The 17,855-nt window shown below is 38.2% G+C and overlaps 4 protein-coding genes across 4 annotated transcripts; 2 read left to right on the top strand and 2 right to left on the bottom strand.

Annotated features, from left to right (window-relative positions):
- Positions 1-4,780: 4,780 nt before the first annotated feature.
- On the top strand, positions 4,781-5,524 carry LOC137732701 (uncharacterized). The gene has a single exon (XM_068471990.1). The coding sequence runs from the start codon at positions 4,781-4,783 to the stop codon at positions 5,522-5,524; it is 744 nt and encodes a 247-aa protein (XP_068328091.1).
- A 5,776-nt stretch (positions 5,525-11,300) lies between these two features.
- LOC137732699 (sugar transport protein MST4-like) lies at positions 11,301-13,519 on the top strand. Its single transcript, XM_068471989.1, has 5 exons — positions 11,301-11,433; positions 11,561-11,883; positions 11,965-12,089; positions 12,188-12,479; positions 12,597-13,519. Exons 1-5 carry the CDS (start codon positions 11,301-11,303, stop codon positions 13,257-13,259), a joined length of 1,536 nt encoding a protein of 511 aa, XP_068328090.1. The 3' UTR covers positions 13,260-13,519.
- Positions 13,520-13,813: 294 nt separating this feature from the next.
- LOC137732468 (sugar transport protein 13-like) lies at positions 13,814-15,847 on the bottom strand. The gene is made up of 4 exons (XM_068471778.1): positions 15,715-15,847; positions 15,258-15,580; positions 15,006-15,130; positions 13,814-14,881 (listed from the first exon to the last, which is right to left on the bottom strand). The coding sequence occupies exons 1-4, from the start codon at positions 15,845-15,847 to the stop codon at positions 13,933-13,935; spliced, it is 1,530 nt and encodes a 509-aa protein (XP_068327879.1). The 3' UTR covers positions 13,814-13,932.
- A 1,448-nt stretch (positions 15,848-17,295) lies between these two features.
- Positions 17,296-17,855, bottom strand: LOC137732698 (secreted RxLR effector protein 161-like). Its single transcript, XM_068471988.1, has 2 exons — positions 17,601-17,855; positions 17,296-17,514 (listed from the first exon to the last, which is right to left on the bottom strand). The coding sequence occupies exons 1-2, from the start codon at positions 17,853-17,855 to the stop codon at positions 17,296-17,298; spliced, it is 474 nt and encodes a 157-aa protein (XP_068328089.1).

Here is a 17,855-nt window from a genome sequence, read left to right as displayed (position 1 = left end):
ACTCAAAATCTATTAAAATCTATGACTTTTTAAAATTCTTTAAAATAAATGATGTATGAATACACTTTAATTTTGTAAGTATGAATTCCCCAACATTGGTGCCGGTGACCTGTACCGTCATGTGCGGTAGAGTAAAAAAAAAAATGTAAATTGTCCTATTCTCATAAATGTTATAGTAAAAAAATCTATAAATATAGGGTTGAGGTTGTTGGGTTTCCTTAAAGTTTATATTTTTTTTTTCTTACCACCTACATTTTAATATCAATGGAGCATAAAAATCTTAATTAACTTATGTGTAAAAACATGCAAGTGATGGACTGTCCTAGGTAGTTAGGATCTTATTCTTCAACTTATTGCATTCCTGATTCAAACCTGTACGATTTTTTAAAGTGGATTTGTGTCAAATATTGATGAGTCTATATTATTCTATATATTTAACCTATTCTTAATTTTAATTTATTTGTTAATTTGATAGAATTTTCATACTTTACTTTATATTTCAATTGTAAGACATGCGAATCTACTTTGGGCATTACGTAGGAATTTTGGAGTAATTCCAACTGGAGTTGGTTTGCTAGTCTTTCAAGATGATTGTTCCAAAATTTTGTATTTTAATTTAGTGTTGTTTGACCGAGCGAATAAAAGAAGGATGTCTGCGTTGCTTTCCAACATTGACGTTTAGGAACGTTTTGGGCATTTTGACGATCAAGACAGGTTTTTTGAGGAAAGTTCCTTTTGAGGACTTAAAGAGGATGTGTTGAGCTATAACAAAGATCTTTTGAGATAAAATCTGAACTGATTTGGTTGGTCAAAAGGGATATTTTCTTTGCGGTCCAAATTCTGACTTAACTAGAAAACCTTTATCTATGGCTTTTTTTATTTATTAACACCTCACATAATGTTGAATACACACATATTAAAATTTAATATTAAATGACTTATATACCCTAATATGCAATAACAATTTTGGCCTCATAAAGTTTTAAAAAGTAAAAAAAATTATAAATACACCTCAAATATCCCAAGATTATTTATCTTCTTCAACTATAAAATCAATCTCAACTCCATTATAGAACAAAACTCTAATCAATGAAATTACAAACACGTTAATTTAAAAAATTATTTTTAACGAATGGAACATGGTTATTAACATCAAGAGGCCTGATGTGAGAGGGGTTGCCGTCCACTGCCAACTGAGACAACTGCTCTCACACTGCATCCATAGGGTAGCAAGGTTCGATCTTGACAACATGGCTATAGAGAAAGAGCTTCCGCATGAAGTTTCAAATGATATCAAACTGCTTCGTCTCAAATTTCAGGAAAATGGTGAATCAAATGTGTAAGAAATTGAGCCGATAAAGGATAAGAGAATCAGGAGAATCTACAAGGATTCTGATGATGTTGAACTGGTTGGACTTCGGCTTAAGGAGTCTGATATTATGTTAGATGACGCTTAGGCTCTCCACTATGTTGTTACATACTGTGATCCTAAGGTTGTTAAGGAGGTTCTCGGTCTAGGCAATGCAATGAATTGTGGAAGTAGTATCCTAAGGTTGTTGAGGAGGCTCTCCACTATACTGTTGCTTACTGCCTAATTCTGAATGCCATCAAGACATCACGCTAGGGGTGTTTTTGACTCTTGCCGTCGAAAAGAATGACTAACAGCTTCCTTAATTTTGCAGTGGCATTTGCATGGTTGTTGTTTCATGTTGAGGTCAAGCTTGCCATGCATTTGCGCGGTTTTATGATTATGCAGAAGTAAAAAATAAAAAAAACATGAAGTATGTATTCGCAATTGATGTGAAAAATGTTGGGCGTATGTATAAAATGTGGGGTGTATTAAGATAAATTTTAAGTAAAAAAACAAAAGGTAAATTACACAAAACTACCTTAACTATAAGTCGATTACAATATCATACCTCATGTTTTAAACATTACAATATCAAACCTCAACTTATAAATTCGTTGCAATGTTAGATCTCAGTTAAATTTTCTATTCATTTGGCTATTAAATGATGATGTGACAGGAATGAGGCTCACGCATTCGTCAACTGGAATAAAAAAATTAATTAATTATTAATTTTTATTTAACAATTAAAAGTAAACAAGTATTTTAATTAGTTATTTTGACAAGAATATTTTATTAATTGAAAAGACACAGTTAAAACTCCAAAAAAAAAAAAAAAACCAAAAACAAAAAAAATCAGAAGTCTATCTTCTCGTCAAGCAGCCCTCTTCGCAGGTCGGCCGGCTTGTCGCTCTTGCTTCGGCAAGAACCAGATCCACCACGCTGTGAAAGTACTTTCATGTTCTTCCTCCTTCCATCTTCTCTCCTCTTCTTCTGTCTCCAACATTTCACATTTGTTTCTCTGGCGGCCCCGAGTCAGAGTCAGAAGCCTCTTTCCTCGTCGTCTTCGTCGTCCTCCGTGGAACCTGCTGCTACCTCCACGTTTCCAAGTAGTCATTCATGGAGGCCGCGAAGGCCATTTATGAAGGAAATCTGAGGCCGCAACGGAGATTCTCACCCGATTGACCACGACCCAACTTTAAAGATCCAATTTTTTCACAGAAACTTGTCAATCGTTTCGAATGTGAAGATTTTCGATTTCGATTGAGGAGAAATTCAACTTTACCTCTCGGGCTATGTAGATCTAGCCAAATTTTCCTCTTTTGAAGGGATTTTCCGATCTCAAATTCCCAATGGTTTTCTTGTGTTTTCTAGGGTTTTGATTCCATTCCCTATGATTTTTAAGGAATGGGTTTTTTGGGGAATTGAAGCTACAAAAAGAGAGAAGAGATTAGACAGCCTGGGATTAACACTTCCTCCTTCAAACCCACGGAACCATGGGGATCCTCCTTCAAACACACCGCTTATAGGTGCCACAAATTCCATATTTGAGGTGAAGATGAAGCCTGTAGCTGTAGGTGGTGGGAAGAACATTTTTTTACTTTTTAATTAATAATTTTTTTCTTTCTAAATAATTTAATTAAAGGGATTATTAACTTTAACTTTTGTTTTGTTTTGTCCTATTGTTAAAATTTAAAATTTTCAAGTTATTTTCACTAATTTTTCTTTAATTAAAATAATTTTTTAATTAATTTTAATTGCTAAATAATTTTTTTATTTAATTGGCGAAGTAGTGGGTTCCTCCTACCATGTCATCATTTAACAGTTAAATTAACAGAAAATTTAAAGGAGGTCTAACATTGCAATGAATTTATAAGTTGAGATATGACATTGTAATATTTAAAATATAAGGTATGAAATTGTGGTTCGGCTCAAACTTGAGATAATTTTGTGTAATTTATCTAAAAACAAATGTGAGGTGTTTAATAATTTATGGTGTGTTAATAAAACAAATTTTATTTATTATTTTAATTACATTTCCACTTTTGTTAGAGGCCCCTATTAGGTGGGACTTTATTTTCTGCCATATATATTATGTTGCCGAGTCCTAGCTAGTTAGAGATTTTATGTGATATTTACTGAACGCACTGAGGCTTTTGGACGAATTTTATCTTTTCTCAAGGGTGTTTTTCTTTACTTCTTCTTAATAATATTTGCTTTTCAATTATGAATATACGTAATTAATTTCTTTTATTAGGACGAGGTCTTGAATCTTAGCATGATTATGTAGTTTTTTTATTTTTTTTTATCAATTTTCTTATGATATTATGCATGCATGCTTTGAATTATATATTACAACGTTTAAATCATTTGGCTTGACAAATGGCCACTATTACGATATTTAGACAAGTAGTTTGATGCAATATCTGATGGAATATCACTTAATCATCGCGTTTAAACTATCCATGTCTCTTGATGATAGGTCATCATTAGGATATTTAGACAAGTAATTTGATGCAATTTCTGTTGGAATATCACCTTGAAATTGAGTAGAGCTTCTTGTGATTGATAATTGTAATATCACTGAAGGTGAATATCACGTTAAAAGTTGCATGCATGGTTTTTCCAAAAATTTTCACAAAACTTAATGAGTCTTGCATATTAATATTTGATCTGAAGATTACATATGGATTACATATTAGATATACGTTCTAGCTTGAATATCATGATTCATCAGTTGGATATGCATTGGGAAAACCTAATCTTCCAAGTATATATGTGGTAATAGTTGAATATCAGAGTGTGTGACAAACAAGACTACAAAATAATAAGAATATTATTAAACAAACGAGAATGCCGAAACGGTTATAAAATCCCAAGAGACTACATCGTAACTAATTTTACTTCATACTAAACTATAAGTTATATTTATAGAGAGAAAAACCTAGAAACTCTAATTTGGATGGGCTAAGCCCATATACTAAACTAACAAGCAAACTCAAATAATTAAATAACCATAAATACTAATATTTTCTAACACCCCGTCATACTCATGGAGGTATATGTTAGTCATGAGTCAATATTAGGAAAAAAGGGAATGTAAATACTAGGAGTCCTTTATTAAGTAGGTTTGTTTATAAGCTTTATTTTGTTTCCTTGTTGAACACTGATTGTACATGTATATATTTCTATAGAAGCAATACAAGAAAAAGATTCCCGTAAAGTTCTAATTGGTATCAGAGCTAGAGTTGCCGAAACCCTAGTTCTTTCCGCTGTGCTTGGTTGACTGCTTTTTCTGCAGAAAACAGGGTAGCCGTGAGTGGGTGATCTTGCTGCATGTGCAGCAGTGTGTGGCTGGACTGTGTTTAATTGGCGTTTCTGCACAGTTTTGCCGTGTGCGTGCATCAGTGTTGATTTTTTGGGAAAAACCGAATGGCGTCAGGAGGAGGCAGTGACATGTTGAAGTTAGAGGGCAGTAACTCAACCAATAATCCAGTATTGAATCTGGTCGTTATTCAGAGTGATGCATCTGTTGTACCAAATACCGTGAAATTAAATGGATCAAATTATCCTCTTTGGTCCAAAGTTTTGGAGATGCACATCGCTGGACGCGGTAGGAAGGGCTTTGTGACTGGGAGTACCAAGGAGCCTGCTGAGAATAGTGCTGAGTATGAGACGTGGGAGACAGGGAATGCAATAGTAAAAGGGTGGTTGATCAATTCCATGGAACCTGCTATCATGGGATTTTTTATTCACCTGCGTACCGCTAAAGAAATTTGGGAAGAGGTGGCTCGGACCTATTATGATGGTTCAGACATTTCTCAGATTTATGAATTGAAGGTTAAATTGTTCAGACTTCGTCAAGAGGGTTGGCCAGTTGGCGTGTATTATGTTGATCTCAAGTCCGTTTGGCAGGAGTTAGATCAACGGAGACCAATCAAGATGGAATGTGCTGTGGATCTCAAGACACTTCGAGAAGAAATTCAGATTGATCGTGTGTATGCCTTTTTGGCGGGTTTGGATGATGTGTTTGATAAAGTGCGTAGTGATATTTTACGTACTCAGCCCCTACCATCTGTTGAGGATGTGTTTTCTGTTGTTCGGCGTGAAGCTCAACGACATGCTACTATGATGGGGGAAATAACAATCACGGAGGGTTGCCGTCCATGGCCATGATTTCTCGGCCAGTTGGTGCTTCTCGTCCTAGTAATTCTTCTACTCAATCTTTAAATTCTAGTCCCTTCAACCGAGAAAATAAAGATGATTTGAAGTGTACTTTCTGTGGACAAACCCGTCATACTGAAGATACATGCTTTGCTAAGCATGGGGTGCCTAATTGGTTTCCAGAGTTAAAGAAAAAATTGTGTGCCAAGGAGCATGGAGCAGCCAGGTCCAGTGAAGGTCATGCCTCCCTTGGTGCGGCTACACCAACAGTCCAGGAAGCCGTGCCTAGCCCCAGTGACTCTAGTCAAAATTTGTTGACTCGTACTCGAGGTGACTCGTCTTCCGACACAGATACCGTGGGACGTGTTCTCTTAGCCTCCGAAATTCAGCACCATACAGGTTGGATTCTGGACTCTGGGGCAACGGATCATATGACATATGATAAAAATATGTTTCAATACATGACTACATCTTACAGAAAAAATATGTCAACTGCCAATGGTACTTTGGCACCCGTGTGTGGTGCCGGCACTGTGCATCTCACCCCGTGACTTCCCTTACATCATTGCTTGCTTGTTCCTTCTTTATCCCATCACTTGTTGTCCATACCACAGGTTACTGAACAATTGGATTATGTTGTTCTAATGTATCCGTCCTTTTGTCTACTTCAGGATATTCAGACCAAGTGGATAATTGGGCGAGGCACTAAGAGAGAAGGGTTGTACTATGTGGACGATGTCTTTTTTGGCAGAGCTAATGCAGTTCGAGCGTCCCGGTCTAGTAATTTACAAGAAGTGTGGTTGTTGCATCGTCGGTTAGGGCATGCATCTTTTGGGTATTTATGGCATATGTTACCTAGTCTATTTAGTGGAATAAATGAATCAGACTTACATTGTGAAGTATGTATTCTTGCTAAAAGCCATCGTGCTTCGTTTCCTCCTAGTATGAATAAAAGAGCTTTACCATTTGAACTTGTGCACTCGGATGTTTGGGGACCCTCCCCTGTTGTTACTTCTTCTGGGATTAAGTGGTTTGTTACGTTTGTGGACGATTGCATTCGTATGACGTGGCTGTATGTGTTAAAAAATAAAAGTGATGTTGGTATGGTATTTCGATTTTTTTCTCAGATGATTCGGACACAATACTTGTCTGTGATTAAAGTTCTCCGTTCTGATAATGGTGGTGAGTATATTAATTGTGAGTTGTCGGAGTTTCTGTGTGATCAAGGAAATTCATCACACTAAGTTGGATCCATGTGCCCTCCGATGTGTGTTTGTTGGTTTCTCATCTCACCAAAAAGGATATAAATGTTATCACCCTGAGACTCGGCATATGTATGTTACCATGGATGTGACCTTTTCTGAAGCGGAGTATTTTTATGCTCCTGTATCTTCATCTTCAGATCACCAGGGGGAGAGCTTTAGTGGTGATCTGGAATGGTTGGACTTGGGAGGGAACACTGTAGCTGATGCCGTGCATAATGAGGCAGTGATCATAGATGCCGTGCGTGATAATGGGGCTGGAATGCCACGACAGACTGTTGCCGAGAGCGACATGGAGTCAGGAATGATTGCTGCCGAGAGCAGCATGCAGTCAGGAGTGATTACTGCCGAGAGCAACATGCAGTCAGGAATGGTTGCTGCCGAAAGTGATCTGCAGTCAGGGCAGATTGTTGACAAGTTTATGGACGTAACCCCCTCTCTCCTCTAGCTCCACAGTGCTGCCCAATGAATCTTCTCTGGATATACCTGAGGTAAGTATTGTGGATGATTATGTAACTAACGCGAGTAATGATGTAAATGCATATAAGCTGCCAACGAGACAAAATCGGGGTGTGCCACCTGACAGGTTTTCTCCGGAAGGCAAAGTGAAGTATCCAATAGCCAACTATGTCTCCTGCAATGGTCTTGCACCAGAACGCAAGACCTTGGTGGACAATATGGAGGCTATTCGAGTACCAACCCGTGTGGAGGAGGCTCTAAAAGATCCAAAGTGGGCAAAAGCAATGGATGAAGAAATGTTGGCATTACAGAAGAATAATACATAGGAGGTGACGTCCTTACCAGAAGGAAAAAAAACAGTTGGATGTCAGTGGGTGTTTACTGTCAAATACAAAGCCGATGGATCATTAGACAGGTACAAAGCAAGGTTGGTAGCTAAGGGATACACCCAAACATATGGTGTAGATTATCAAGAAACGTTCTCTCCAGTTGCCAAGATGAATACGGTACGTGTTTTGATATCTTTAGTTGCTAATATGGACTGGCCATTAAAACAGTTTGATGTGAAAAATGCTTTCCTCCATGGGAACTTGGAGGAAGAAGTATATATGGATTTTCCTCCTGGATACAGTGCTGGTAGAAATACCGGAGTATGTCGGTTGCGTAAGTCTCTTTATGGGCTTAAGCAATCGCCTCGTGTATTGTTTGATAGGTTTACTCAAGTTATGAAACAGATTGGGTATTATCAGAGTCATTCTGATCATACATTGTTTGTTAAACGGAGACATGAAAAAGTGACAGCTTTAATCATCTATGTAGATGACATGATTATTACTGGAGATGATTTTGATGAGATTTCAAGGTTGGAGAGAAATCTTGCGGCTGAGTTTGAAATGAAGAACCTAGGGGATTTGAAGTATTTTCTTGGAGTTGAAGTTGCTCGATCTTCGAAAGGTATTTTCTTGTCACAACGTAAGTATGTTTTGGATTTGTTAAAAGAAACTGGTATGCTGGGATGTAAGCCAGTAGATACTCCTATTGTTGAAAAACACCATCTATGTTTAAATCCGAATCAGAAATCAGTTGATAAGGGGAGATATCAGAGACTTGTAGGGAGACTAATTTATTTGGCTCATACACGTCCTGATATTGCTTATGCAGTGAGTGTAGTAAGTCAATTTATGCATTCACCGAGTGTAGATCATATGGCTGCTGTTATGCGTATCTTAGCATATTTGAAGTCTGCACTTGGGAAAGGAGTTTTATATCGGAAGCATGGACATTTGAGGGTTGAAGGGTTCACAGATGTTGATTGGGCAAGAAGTGTGGGTGACCGACGGTCTACTTCGGGATATTTTACTTTTGTAGGAGGAAATTTAATTACATGGAGAAGTAAAAAACAGAAGGTAGTATCAAGATCCTCAGCTGAGGCTGAGTATCGAGGGATGATTCACGACATTTATGAGATTCTCTGGCTTCGAAAACTCCTTGAGGGTCTTGGGTTCAAGCCAAAGGAGACCATGAGACTATACTGTGATAATAAGTCAGCGAGAGATATAGCTGATAATCCGGTACAGCATGATAGGACAAAACATGTGGAAGTTGATCGACATTTTATTAAAGAGAAACTTGAAAGGAAGATTGTGTCAATACCTTTTGTGAATTCGGAGGAACAACTTGCAGATGTTCTAACTCATGCAGTATGTAGTCGAAAGTTTGATGACTCACTTGTCAAGTTGGGCATGTGTGATATCTATGCACCAACTTGAGGGGGAGTGTTAGTCATGAGTCAATATTAGGAAAAAAGGGAATGTAAATACTAGGAGTCCTTTATTAAGTAGGTTTGTTTATAAGCTTTATTTTGTTTCCTTGTTGAACACTAATTATACATGTATATATTTCTAAAGAAGCAATACAAGAAAAAGATTCCCGTAAAGTTCTATTGTATATGACATGGGTTTGCAAACAAACAGATGTGGACTGGCAGGCATGCAAACTTGACTTGACTTGATTGGCGAACTGACGAATTGATTTAGATTCATATTGGTTACTATTGAGAGTATGAATAGAACCCGTCACTAAACGGATAAGACTTCCATATCTCAATTGTAGCAACAAATAAACAAAAAAAAAAAAAAAAAACTATTACTCGAGTGGTCACATGTCCATGTCAAAGCACCCGAGCAATCGTTGTGATGAGGAACAACGTGCTCCAAAACACAAGGCCATTAGCATTAACACATGGGCTGCAAAACCTTTAAAACAACCAACTTCATTTTCCTCTTTGACCGTGTGGGCCTCAAGGAACCAAACCTTGTTTTTGTCTTTTTCTTTCTCCTGGGATTTTTTCGAACGCTTTCCTTCAACAAACATAATTTTTTCTTGCATTGAACCAATCTTCCCTTAGAACAACAGCAACAAAACGATCAGATTCGTGGATCGGTGGATGTAGCAGCGCAACAAGGATGGAGAGGTTCACGGCTGATTTGCAGGTGGTGGGTGGGCGCGGGAGATTCAAGCAGGCGGCGAGACTGGTTCGAGGCTAGCGAGATGCAGGTTCAATGGGTACGGATCAATTGCGTGCATTTGCAGCGTCAGATGCGAACAATAGTTGGATCGTACAGGTCCGATTTCTGGGCAGCAAGGAGGTGTGACTGGGCTGGTGGTGCGGCAGTGATGATCAATGGCAGGCGATGGTTCGAACTGGTGCAGATGCAGGAGCAAGTGCAAGCTGAGCGGTTTCTGGGCAGGGTCTGGTGCGAGCGATGGCTTCGGTTACGTACTTTAGGTTTTGGCGATGACAGGTTTTTTTTTTATTATTATTTTTTCAAACTAAACCAACGACAATCTAAACAACGAACAAGACGGACAAACAAACTGATACAAATCAAGGGCAGATTAAATTTCAAAGGATACAACCTACTATGATACCAAGTTGAATATCAGAGTGTGTGATAAACAAGATTATAAACAAACGAGAATACCAAATCGGTTACAAAATTCCAAGAGACTATATGATGATTAACTTTACTTCGTACTAAACTATAAGCTATATTTATAGAGAGCAAAACCTAGAAATCCTAATTCAGATGGTTTAAGCTCATATACTAATTAAAAAACAAACTCAAATAATCAAATAACCATAAATACTAATATTTTTCAACATTACAAATAATTGGTAGAACTATATAGGATTGTTAATGACGATAACTAAACCCCAGTGCATTTTACATATGATTTTTCCAAAACTATTTTCTTTTCTTGCTGCCGGTTTTTCTTGAAGTTGGTTTCAATTACTTTATTTTCTATTTTTTTATTTAAATTCACAATTTCAAATCTTTCGAAACTTCTGTTGAATATATAGTTAATTAAGAATTGTTTTTAAATTAAATAATCCATATCAATTCTTGTTGTGGAGAACGACATTATTTGAACGGTTTCTACTTCAATAATCTTATTCTCTTGCATTTAAGCGTTTTTAATTCTTTTTTGCAAATGGTAAATATCCTATCAAATATCGTTTGTAATCATACAAACTTACAAACTTATTGTCAAAACATAAAAATATTAATTAACTACTATTGTTAAAACAAAACAGATTTAGCTTATAAATAGAAGTCTTAAAATAAATACATGGTTTACCACTAGATAATATAACTTCAATCACATATAAAATTAGTAAAATGGATATTTAGAAAGCGTACATTTAGCTAATATTTAATCACAAAATCGACAAAGTTCTAGCTGAACGAGGATCTGCTTTTAGGCCGTCTAAATATATCCTGCCCATAACTAAGACTAAGCGAAGCAACAAAAGGCAGACTAGACCAAGAGTAGCTGACGCCATGTGGAAAGTTCCTGTCCATGCAACTTACTAAGTCATGACAGTCATCCATTTTCTACGTGGTTCACTCTCTGTCGCCTTCGGGTCTTGAGGTCGTCAGGTATATAAATCCCCTCAAGCGTTCAGGTCTTGAGCAAGTCTTCAGATTTAGGGTACAGCAAAGTAAGTTTAATCTGTAGTAAATAAAGGGTAAAAAAAAAAAACACATAAAAGCAGAAGCGCAATGGCGGGTGGTGGATTTGGGGCCGCAGGAGGAGGGGGAGATTTTGAGGCAAAGATCACGCCTCTTGTGATCATTTCTTGTATATTGGCCTCTACCGGAGGCCTCATGTTTGGTTATGATGTTGGTATTTCAGGTACGTACATACGTATGTGTGCCATTAGGTCATCACACCTCGTTAAGAGCTAATTTGCTCTATCTCATGTGTGCATGCATTAGGGGAAAATTGTAACTCAATCAATTTAATAATGCAAATTATGCAGGGGGTGTTACATCCATGCCAGAGTTCCTGAGAAAGTTCTTCCCCAGCGTGTATAGAAAGAATCAACAGCCCGGACTTGAAAGCAATTACTGTAAATACGATAATCAAGGCTTACAGCTGTTCACGTCTTCATTGTACCTCGCTGCACTGGTAGCAACCTTCGTTGCGATGTACACTACCAAATCACTAGGCCGGAAGCTAACCATGTTGATGGCTGGCGTTTTCTTTCTAATCGGGTCAGTTCTAAATTTTGCAGCTCAGAACCTTGCCATGCTTATCATTGGGAGGATCTTACTCGGTTGTGGAGTTGGTTTTGCTAACCAGGTTCAAATAACTACCTCTAAATTATATCAATCTAAACTCTTAGTTTCCATTGTAAGTAATTAAGGTATGCATATGATACAGGCGGTGCCACTTTTCCTTTCGGAGGTTGCACCCACAAGAATTCGTGGGGCACTTAACATACTCTTCCAGCTCATGTGCACCATTGGCATTCTTGTAGCAAACATGATTAATTATGGAACTGACAAGTACGTAATTAAGCCAGCTTCCCACTTCAACCCAAATTATTATTAGCTAGCATAATATTTATTTGATTAACTAACTTATATTAGATGCATATATGCAGAATTAAGGGGAACTATGGATGGAGGATATCACTGGGTTTGGCTGGCGTTCCAGCACTCATGCTAACCTTGGGGTCTCTCATTGTGGTCGACACTCCAAACAGTTTGATTGCTCGTGGTAAATTGGAAGAAGGAAAAGCAATTCTTAAAAGAATTCGGGGTGTAGACAACGTAGAACCAGAGTTTTTAGAAATTGTGGAGGCAAGTCGTGTGGCTAATGAAGTAAAAAGTCCCTTCAAAAACCTCCTGAAGCGTAGGAACAGGCCTCAATTGATCATTGCAATTTTTATGCAGGTGAACCTATAGCCTATAGTTGTGCATGTTAACTAATTAATTTACGCAGTATATGACAACTTTGAGTCACACAAATATAATAGTCTGACATGTTATGCTTTTGAGTGTCCTTAACAGATTTTCCAGCAATTCACTGGAATTAACGCAATCATGTTCTACGCTCCCGTTTTGTTCAAAACCTTGGGATTTAAGAGTGATGCTTCCCTTTACTCATCAGCGATAACAGGAGCTGTCAACGTCCTCTCAACCATGGTATCAATCTACTTTGTGGACAGAGCTGGTCGCAGAGTGCTCTTGCTAGAAGCAGGTGTCCAAATGTTCCTTTCTCAACTGGTGGTTACAATAGTGATGGGACTCAAAGTTAAGGACAATGTTAACAACCTCGGACATGGATTGGGAATTCTTGTGCTGGTTTTTGTGTGCACTTTTGTTGCCTCCTTTGCGTGGTCATGGGGACCTCTCGGGTGGCTGATTCCTAGTGAGACTTTCCCATTGGAGGCCCGCTCAGCTGGCCAGAGTGTGGCTGTCTTTTTCAACATGCTCTTCACATTTATCATAGCGCAAGCCTTCCTCTCAATGCTTTGCCACATGAAGTTTGCCATTTTCTTATTCTTTGCAGCTTGGATTTTGGTCATGACAATCTTTGTGATCTTCTTACTTCCAGAGACCAAGGGAGTTCCTATTGAAGAAATGACTGAGCGAGTATGGAAACAACATTGGTTCTGGAAGCGATATATGGATGAGGTTGAAGTTGATCCCAAGGCTAAAGGGGATGCTTGAACCATCTTACGGTCTCTATATGGTGGTTGCTAACGTTGCAGCTGGTTTCTCAAATCTCTGCCTTTGGAAAATTTCTTTCAATTTTCTTTATCACAATTGTACGTACTATTACAATGTAGATTTTCATATTTCTTTGATACTAAAGATTTTCATTTTTCATATTTAGTTGGAAATTATCTTCTCTCATACTTTTTTTCAAGATACTAAAGATTCTAGCAAGGATGTGTTAAATATTGGTTCTGTGGCAGATTATCATTGTAGCAAGTGATATAGAGCAGCTTCCTCGAAGAGATTATCTTATTAATGCATTGAATTTGTTCATTTTTGTTGCCTTGACATACCAATATTAATCAACTCATCATCCCATAGAAGAGGGTGATGTTTATAAACGGATGAATATATCAGAAACTGCTCCTACCAAGTATAAACATACCATTTTGTATAACATATTTCGTTTTATTTCTGAAAAATACTGTCAAAGTACAGAAGGAGTACATTTTGGAAGTGCAAATAATGCATCTCAAAACATAAACGAAGCATTTGGCATGCAGAGAGCTCCGGTTGCTTGGCAACCATCTAGAAGTAAAGGAAGGATTAGTTAATCCTAAGCTTCACGTTTAAGGAACTCATGAAATGTAATAAACCGTGAGGAAGACACCGGAGGTGAGATAGTTCAAACATGGCCCTTGGGATCATCTTCAAAGTCATCCATGAATCTCTTCCAGAACCAATGTTGCTTCCAGACTCTTTCTGTCATCTCTTCGATCGGGACACCCTTGGTCTCAGGAATTAAGAACACGACAAAGATTGTCATGACAAGGACCCAAGCACAGAAGAACAAGAAAATGCCAAACTTCATATGGCAAAGCATTGAGAGGAAGGCTTGTGCTATAATAAAGGTGAAGAGCATGTTGATGCACACAGCCACACTCTGGCCGGCTGAGCGAGCCTCCAGCGGGAATGTCTCACTAGGGATCAACCACCCAAGAGGTCCCCAAGACCATGCAAAGGAAGACACAAAGCTACAAACCATAACCACTACAAGGATTGCCAAGCCTGGAGTAAGGTTGTTAGAGTGTTCCTGGACTCTGAGTCCCATGACTATTGCAACCACCAATTGAGAAAGGAACATCTGGACACCGGCTTCTAATAAGAGAATGCGGCGACCAGCTTTGTCAACAAAGTAGATTGATACAACGGTTGATAGCACGTTGACAGCTCCTGTTATAACCGCCGAGTAGAGGGAAGCATCACTTTTAAAACCCAAGGTCTGAAACAAAACTGGAGCGTAGAACATGACTGCGTTGATGCCAGTGAATTGCTGGAACACTTGCATCATAACTGCAATGATCAGTTGTGGCCTGTTCCTACGCTTAAGAAGATTTTGGAAGGGATTCTTTACTTCTTTAGCCACCCGACTTGCCTCAACAATCTCTAAGAATTCTGGATCCACATTGTCAACACCACGGATCCTTTTAAGAACTGCTTTTCCTTCCTCCAACTTGCCCCGTTCGATCAAACTGTTAGGAGTGTCTACCACAATGAGAGACCCCAAGGTCAGCAAACCTGCTGGAATCCCAGCCAAACCCAATGACACTCTCCATCCATATCCTCCTGTAATTCTGTGCATGTATGGTAACGCAAAATAATAATTATATTCAAGTGATTGGAAAATATTACTACACTAAAATTTGTTGGTTCAGGTATTGTCTTTTGAATTAGCTAGGCAAGATTTGGCTGGCTTACTTGTTAGTTCCATAATTGATAAGGTTCGCAAAAAGAATGCCAATGGTGATATTGAGTTGGAAGAGGATGTTAAGTGCCCCTCGAATTCTTGTGGGTGCAATCTCCGAAAGGAAAAGCGGTACCGCCTGTAGTTATGTACATTTGCTTAATAATTGTATTGTGTTCAAAACATTTAACAGGAAAAACCAGCTAGTGAAGTAGTGGCCAGTTTATTGAAAACAAAAAGAAATTATTTAGACTTTTATTATATACCTGGTTAGCAAAACCAACTCCACAACCAAGTAAGATCCTCCCAATGATAAGCATGAGAAGGTTGATAGCCGCCGCATTAAAAACTGTTCCGACTACAAAGAAAATCCCCGCAATCAACATAGTTAACTTTCGACCTAGCAATCTGGTTGTGTACGATGCAAAGAATGTTGATATTAATGCAGCGAGGTATAATGAAGATGTGAACAACTGCAAGCCTTGATTATCGTATTTGCAGTAGTTGCTCTCAAGTCCAGTCTCTTGAGTCTTCCTATACACAACCGGGAAGAATTTCTTCTGGAAATGGGGCATGGATGTAACACCCCCTGCATTATATATCCATATATCAAATTAAACAAAATTATACATTAAATCTAATGAAGTTTTGACAAAACACATACGCTGGTAGTTAATTGTATGTGTGGATGTTATGGAAAGCTCTTGAGTCACATATGTGTACCTGAGATACCAACATCATAACCAAACATGAGGCCTCCGCTAGCAGCCATTATGCAAGAAATGATCACAAGAGGCGTTATCTTTGCTTCGAAGTCTCCGCCTCCTGATGCATCCCCAAACCCACCGCCCGCCATGGTTTCTTGTTCTTAATTAAGTACTCAAACCTTATTTTGCTGCACTTTATTTCACAGTATCGAATTTGATAAATGTGGAAATTTTTGTATGTATTGATGACCTAAGGAAACTTCAGAAGAAGACTAGCTCGTTGAAATAAGACGTGTTCATGTGGGGTTTATATACTGAAAAACTTTATGGCAACACCAAGTGAACTACGTAGAAAGTGGATGATTTAGTCACTACCACGACCAGGATCTTTCCCCATGGCATGATCTACGGTTGATTTTCTTTCTTGATGCTTGGTTAGGCATTCACGAGAAGTTAGTTGCACTAAAGTTGATCAAGTCTGTTAAGAGTAACGCTTGAACGACCACATTTCTTTTCGATATGTGGCAGTTAATCCGTCAACTCTTACATACATTTGTCTGAAACTGCCTATAGGAATCTCGTATGCATAGGTTTATTTGATAAAATTTCACATTTGCCACAGAAGGATTAAAGGTGACACTTGTGCACTTTTGCGGCTATTTAATTTTGACTCTCCGCATTACTCTCCGTTTTGTTCCAAAGGAAGTTAGACTTTCTAAGACCTAGGAAAAAAACTACCGTCTACAAAATATATGGGTTTGTTTAATGACATAACAATTTCTAAGATGTCAAAAGTTGTTCTAACACAAGTAGATATAATTCATACGAAATCCAAATCTTATATACCCTCCAAATTCTCAAGGATCTAATGCGAGTAAAAATATTAATATGAATGCTCTCCACCTGCTATATTTGACATGTTAAAACTGCTTCTTCAAGAACTGAGCACAGGTAAGAGCTTAAGGGATCACCTGACAAGCAAGAAACCAATTTCTCTCCTTTCTTTTCCTCTCTTCATTCACCATAATTTCTTTCCTCCCCTCTTCCATAATGGCTTGACTTATCCTTTTTTCTGGGCTAATCAATACTACCTCCTCTTGTGACACTTGTGCACTAACGTACAATATCACACGTTGTTTCTCAGCGTGTTCCCTCCCTTTCTACCCATTAAGCTCACACGCGATAACTGTTAGTGTTTAAATGTGTTTGGATTTGAATTTTGGTGGGATTTGATGAAATCAACAAGAAATTGATTAGCTCGGAGAGTTGGATTCTCAGAGAACAATGGAGAAGGAAAAGTGGGATAGGTTGCTCCCTTAGATTCAGTTCAACTCAATTACACCTCACACTGAAAACATGAGAAGGACATAGACGTTGCAATCCTTCACACTTTCAGCGTGATCATCACATGCTAGACACATGATTACTTACTTACATCAACAAACTTGACATGTGGCACGATATACACCCTCTAAATGTTATAATCATGGCCATCCATTACAAATAAGCACAAACATAAAACTTAAGAGCATTTCTAACTTAAACCCAGAAGCTAATTCTCCAACATTTCAATTCTTCAATCTTGCAGCAACAGAGCTTATAGCTCACCACTCCCTTCTAAACTTGTTGCCACTGTCACTCCTTGCATTTCTCTAAGCATGTAGAACCTGTCTTTTAGCAGAGTCTTGGTGAATATATCTGCCAATTGTTCCTCAAATTTGCAGTAGACCAAGTTGATGATATTGGATTGCAATGCAACCCTAATGTAGTGGTACCTTTTGCCAGTGTGCTTTGACCCTTGATGGAACATAGAATTCTTTATCATTGCAATTGCAAAGGTGTTATTACAATAATAAGAGTGGCCTTAGTTTGTTCTTCTCCAAGTCTTGTAAGTTGTAACACAAGCTTGAGCCACACTGCCTGAGTTGTTGCTTCAGCATAACTCATGTACTCAACTTCTGCAATTGGTAAGGTAACATAGTTTTGCTTGACAGAAGTCCAAGAAAAGATACCACTGCCAAATGAAAATGCATAATCTGAAGTACTCCTCATATTAGATTCATCCCCACTCCAGTCACTATCATAATATCCAATCAACGATGTATCTTTGCACTTCTTGTATCCAATTCCATAATCCAATGTGCCTTGAATATACAT

This window comes from Pyrus communis, chromosome 4 (genome assembly GCF_963583255.1).
Source record: "Pyrus communis chromosome 4, drPyrComm1.1, whole genome shotgun sequence".
NCBI classification, from domain to species: Eukaryota; Viridiplantae; Streptophyta; class Magnoliopsida; order Rosales; family Rosaceae; genus Pyrus; species Pyrus communis.
Note: the sequence above shows the minus strand (reverse complement) of the source record. Positions and strands in the feature narration are given on the sequence as shown.